General features: G+C 34.7%; 1 protein-coding gene across 1 annotated transcript in view; it reads left to right on the top strand.

The window, feature by feature from the left end:
* The first annotated feature begins 913 nt into the window (after window positions 1-913).
* Window positions 914-6,325, top strand: part of btv (dynein cytoplasmic heavy chain beethoven) — a 114,999-nt gene continuing 109,587 nt past the window's right edge. The window contains exons 1-3 of the mRNA XM_088277637.1: window positions 914-1,067; window positions 3,279-3,437; window positions 3,912-4,042. Of these exons, the coding sequence (XP_088133763.1) occupies window positions 963-1,067; window positions 3,279-3,437; window positions 3,912-4,042 (395 nt within the window). The 5' untranslated portion in view covers window positions 914-962. The remainder of the gene's footprint in view (window positions 1,068-3,278; window positions 3,438-3,911; window positions 4,043-6,325) is intronic.

Raw genomic sequence — 6,325 nt, 5'->3', positions numbered from 1 at the left:
ACTAGAACTTCACTAGAGACATCTATTGGTGAGATTATACAAATTATTTTCAATGTTCTTTATTTTATTTCAGATTTGAGTGTCGTAAGTTTGACTTTGAGTTAGATGAAAAACCGCTGTGGAAAGAAGTTGAGAAGAAGATGGGTGAAGAATTGACACTCTGGGAGCCATTTAGTCTGTATAATGAAGGTATATTTTTTTACATAAATGCTGTGTCAATTTGATATAGTGCCTTGTGCATTACTCATACTAATTAATTCTCTATGGCAGGGGTTCCCAATCTTTTTCAGCCCACGGCGAACTTACAAGCTTAGTATTTAATCACAGCGCCCTACATTAGTAAGCTATTTGGAATAGATATAGTCTAAAGAAATGGGTACCTACATTAATAGTAGTTGGGTAGATAGGGACAAAAATTAAAACATCCACGATACGAAATTAAGTTTTATTATATTTATAAGAATTAACAATTGAAACAGAGAACAACAAAAAATAAAATATTTGTGGTTTCGGATAATGATAGAGGATCGACTCTCGGCGCCCCTCTTTACTTTCTACGGCGCACCAGGGCGCCGCAGCGCACACTTTGAGAACCCCTGCTTTATGGCATTTATAATTAAGAAAATATATTAAAAAAATACAATCACATGTTTTGTCATAATTTTTTTTCAGCATTTAAATCTATTGGATCCCAAGAGTGGGTGATATTTCAGAAGAAACTCCACCTTTTGGATGAATTCTGTAATGAATGGAGCCAAAAATTGGAGCCATTTACGGCTATAACATTATTCATCAAGAAAGAAATCAATCAGTTCAAGGTATACTTGGATTTGTATCCATTTTCACTCAAACCCGGTAGCAATTACTTGCAGAATTGAATTGTTTGAATATGTTTGCAGGATATTGTCCCTTGTTTGAAACATTTGAGAGGAACTGATTTTACGGAGTCGCATTGGGGAGAAATGTATTCTTTACTGGGAATACCAAATAAACAAGCAGGCGAACTTGTATTGAGTGATCTACTCAATGTCTCCAATAGCATAAAAATAAACTCCAAATCCTTACAGGTAATTATGATTGTGATCACTTGAACTATTTATTTATTGGAAAAAATTTTCACCACACAAATTTTTGCCACAAAAAACGCGCTTAGAGTGTCAGAAATGAAGACTCTGAGAAGCATAACAGGCAAGAGTCTTCGAGATAGATTGAGAAATGCCAAGATCAGGGAAATATGCGAGATCGAAGATGTCGTTAGGTGGGGAAGGCAACGAAGAAGACAATGGTATGCGCATGTGAGGAGAATGGAACCATCCAGACTCCCCCACATCGCATTGTACGGCCAACCCCATGGTAGACGACTCCCGGGCAGACCACCAAAGAGATGGGCCGATAGCTGGGAATCGACGTCGCAGGAGGCTAATCCCTCTTAAAAACAGGCCGTAAGGCCTACAATAAGAAGAAGAAGAAGAAGAGAAGAAAAAATTTTCCCATCTGTTTGAGATGAGTCCTTGAAAAACAGTCATGGGAGGAGTCCACGATAGTAGAAGAATAGGAAGATCCCCACTAGATATACTGAGCAATCAAGGCTGCCACAAGTTTGTTAGTGATTGGAGCGATGCGAAATGGAGGTGTGCCAGAAGAGGTTGAGGACATCAAAATGTTTTGAGGGCAAGGAGAAAAGATGGTCATGACCTTAAGCAATGAGGACAATGACGCAGAATTTGAATTAAAGGCATTAATATATGTACATATGTATGACCATAACGGAGGATGAAACTGATGATCATATACTTTTTGACTGCCTTTTACTATATCTTTCAGGACATTAATTAGTAGAGATTGTTTTTCATGGTAAGTGTCCAGCACCCCCTACCGTTAAACTGTCCAAAGATCAATAACGCAAATGTGTCAAACAGTAGTTTGATAATGCCCTAACAAGGTTTTTTTTTTAAATAATATATACAACTTAATAGACCCTAAAATCAGTGTTTGATTTTAATATTAAAATATAAATTATGGAGTTGCAAATTAAATACTAAATCAATAAAAAAATCAAAGATTTACATAATAATAATAATAATAATAATAATAAAACCCTTATCCGCACCCCAATGGTGCATAGGGCACTGCGTCATATAAACGCAGTGTTATCTAGATGGTTTACACATGAAGGAAAGGTGATCAGCCCTCCGCTTCAGGTACCCAGTCCAGGGTAGTATTGAATAAATATGACAGTAAAAAAATCACTTATATTTATTTTACCCCCCTTGGGAATCAAACCCGGGACCTCCAGAACGGTAGCCGAGCGTGCTGACCGTTACACTACGGAGGCGGACAAAATAATAAGCAAGTTAAATTATAAATGCAACATCTTAACCTGTTAACAGGGCGGTCCGCTGTTCAATTACGCAACTTGTAGCGGGCGCGAATACTGATTCACTCCGTGTGTTAAATTCATGTCGAGACATGTATGGATGACTAATACCTTTGTTGTTCGAAAAATATACGTCCATATATATATAATATAATAAACATATATTTCAAGGACGTATCCATATGTCCTTCCCGTACCCGATATTGTTTACGTTTGACGTATTTATGCGTCCCGCCCTGTTAACAGGTTAAAAAAAGATCAATAATGCAACAATAAACCTCTTGAAAAAATATAACAAGAACATTTGAGTATTAGAGGTTATTAAAAAGTGTTAATTTTAAACATAGTAAAAAAAAATACCAGTTGTTTGTAGCATGTATCACCCAATTGTGGGTGTTTTAACAAAAAATAAAAAAACACCATATTGAAATCTGTCTACCTCTGATCCAACATCCATAGTCTGAACTAGACATGGGAAGTTGAATTAAATAATCGCTTTTGAAGATTTTTTTTTCATTCCAACCCTTTTCCGCACCCCAATGGTGCATAGGGCACTGCATCATATAAACGCAGTGTTATCTCGATCGTTGACACATGAAGGAAAGGTGATCAGCCCTCCGCTTCCAGTACCAGTCCAAGGTAATATTGAATAAATATAAGAGTGAAAAAATCACTTATATTTATTTGACCCCCCCTGGGAATTGAACCCGGGACCTCCAGTACGGTAGCCGATCGTGCTGACCATTACGCTACGGAGGCGGACTTTTGAAGAAGTCATTACATAATTAAGATTTTGGATTCTAAGTCATTGGGTTTTCTGAATTTGAGAAATAAAAAAATACAATGCCTGTACCAAAAAACAATATTTTCATTGATTGAGTAAAATTCTGTGTTATTTTAGAAAATCTGGTCTTCGGCATCGCAAGAAGCCGTCGTGAGGGGAGCAATCGCCGAGTTGGAACTCTGGTTGGCCGGGGCCAGATTTGTGATAGTCAACCATATCGACAGCAAAGGAGAAGAGGTCCCAATCATCAAAGACTACAAGGATGTACTCAACAAAGTAAGTTGAGTTTCTATTTGTGAAAGTTCTCCTTATAACTAATATTTTTGCTTAAAATTTAACATAAACGACATTTTCATTGTGAACAAGTATTTTGTATAAATAATTCAATGCTGATATAACATAACTTTTCATGCTTTTTCACAAAAATGGAATATTTTTTCTAAAAATATTGGATTATTTTATATTTGTAGTATATTTTAGAGTTGTAGTATATTCAAGAGTTGTAGTATATTTTAAAAGTTGGCCATTTAAAAAAAATAATAACGATTGTATTATACCACTTAATGAGTTTTATTTCATTACACACAACTAATTTTGAAAACTACAGATTTTTTCATCTACAGGTGAAAAGTAAAGCAAGAAAAACATTTTTTTATTAGTCTCTAAGACTATAATAGTAAAGATTAAATTATAATGATACAAGAGTCTGGCAGGGTCAGATAATTGCCATAGCCCAACTTGTTCATTCAGGTGGAGGAGTATGAGAGTCTGGCAGGGTCTGCGAGGGCGGCTGGTGGAGGATCAGACCAGCTGGCGCTGTGGGAGACTCGGCTGTCGCAACTCCGCTCGGCCCTCACTTCCCTTTCCCATATCCAGCGCAAGTAAGTGACTCAAAAATCTATTCCGTTTTAAAGAGATATAGGGTGACCCGGGCTGTCATTATTTCTACCTCTTCCCAGTTATTGGCCCCCAATCCAATTTATTGTGCCACTCCACACTGAAGGTTACCAATCATCATGGCGATTTGTCTGCAGTTGCTCTAAACAGCAACTTAGAGCTTCAGTGGAACCACTCAAAACACATTGTTGTCGGGCAGTTTTTTCATCAACCCTGACCCTAATTATACTCGCAGTCTGCCGCCCGACCCTCGGTATACTAATCACAAGTAACCGCATACCAAATTCACATCTGTACAATATTTCTTAGCATCTCTCGCGCTCTACTAAAAGTAAGCAAATAGAACGCTTACAAGCATCTCCCGCTCTCTACCAACAGTATGTAAAAGACAATTTTAAGCGCTTCCTGCGAACAATATTGTAGAGACTTATGGTACTGGAACACTGATGATGAGGAAGAGGGAAACATGCAAATAAAGATCAATTATTTATTTGCAAAATTATAAAAAAATTATAAGGGTAAGAAGAGCAAAGCGATGCCAATAAATTGAGTGAAGCACGATGTTTCGCTTCTTAACAGTACTGAGTATAAACACAAAGAAAACACGTCACCAAACTGATCAAATAATACTCAGTGCTGAAACTCAAAGGACAAAGAGCGCGATGTATTAAGTTTAAATTATTTTCTATATCGTAGTCGTACAGGAGAAAATGACTAACTAACAAAACGTAAAATGTTCAGGAGGGCCATTTAAGTCACTTTTGCTTGGCAAGAAAATAAACACCAATGCAGTTAGTCATTTTTAACAAGTCAATATATTATACTTCCAAGTTTAAAATCCTTTGGGATTTTTTCAGGGCAATATTAAGCTAGTAAGATAGCAAATAGTCAATGATCACGTTTTTGTTAAACAATGCACTTGGTCACTTTCTCCTGTATGACTACGATATGAGCACACAAATATTGGTCCTCTACCCTTTATATACTATTTTAAAGGAGTTACATGTGGTGGAGAAAATATTATTAACATTTAAAACTCAATGAACTGTGTCTCTTTGTTATTAAGAATACATTTATGAATACAATGTTTTTATTAAAAAAATACACAAATTCTTATAAAATAAAACTTTTGCATAAACTAATTTGGGAGAAACAAATATGTTAAGGTGTTAATCCCAATCTATTAAAACCCAAATTCAATCTTTAAAACAATATACCTAAATTTGACAATTAAATTACAATATTTTGAATATTCCTGTAAATACTGGTATGTGTTAATAATTCCGAAAAAATATCTCGTACAAAAATAGATGATTTCTGCTATTAGCTTTACAATAATCTCGGTAGATGTCGCTGCATGCGAATTCGCTTGGAAATCTTATACAATTTTGATTCTGAAAGGTTGCAAAGTAAAAGATCCTTAATTCGAAATTCAGGAAAATCGAATATCGAATTACGCGACTCAAACATAGTTGCTATTTTTTATTACTGTCAAAATTACTCAGGTATGTACTTCAAATAATTTCTAGTGATCTTTTGTCGTCAACGACATATTCCCACAATATTTAGGTACAAATTTAGAAATAAATTAAGTACGCAAATAAACCAATATCAACTACGAATTTGAAGCCTTTAAAATATATATAGATTCGTACTTTTACGGAAATTCAACGAAATTATATACAGTGAGACCTCGTTAATTCGAAATAAAAGAGAACAATTTTCCAAAAAAAAAATATTATTGTTTCGCAAATTAGAAAAAAAATATGTACAAAGGAATGCATGACTATGTTTCGGCGATATTTCGTATTTTTATGTAGCAAAAATTTTATACATTAACACCTCGTTAATTCGAAATAAAAGATACCAATATTCAAAAAATATTTACATATTTATCTAGCAAATTAGAAAAAAAATATTCATATACAGATAATGCGCGACGATATTTCGACGTATTTTTATACAAAAGTTTATGCAGTAAAACCTAATTTCGACATAATTGACACCAAAATTCGGAAAAATTTCGATTTTTATTTAGAAAATTAGTAAAAAATACGGTGTTTTTGTATATACGAAATAATGCGCGAAGGTATTTCGTATTTTGATACAAAATTTTATGCAAACCTCGCTAATTCGAAATAAAGGATACCAATATTCGAAAAATATTTTGATTTGGCGTATTCGCAACAGTATTTTTTACAATAACATTTTGAGTGTGTCCAAATACTTGTTCACAAATCTGGATTATCTCCAATTAAAGGAGTTAT

Source organism: Brachycentrus maculatus, unplaced genomic scaffold (genome assembly GCF_059751285.1).
Source record: "Brachycentrus maculatus isolate JH-2025_06_01 unplaced genomic scaffold, ASM5975128v1 h1tg000049l, whole genome shotgun sequence".
NCBI classification, from domain to species: domain Eukaryota; kingdom Metazoa; phylum Arthropoda; class Insecta; order Trichoptera; family Brachycentridae; genus Brachycentrus; species Brachycentrus maculatus.
The sequence above is the reverse complement of the archived record's forward strand: the minus strand, read 5'-3'. Positions and strand labels throughout refer to the sequence as shown.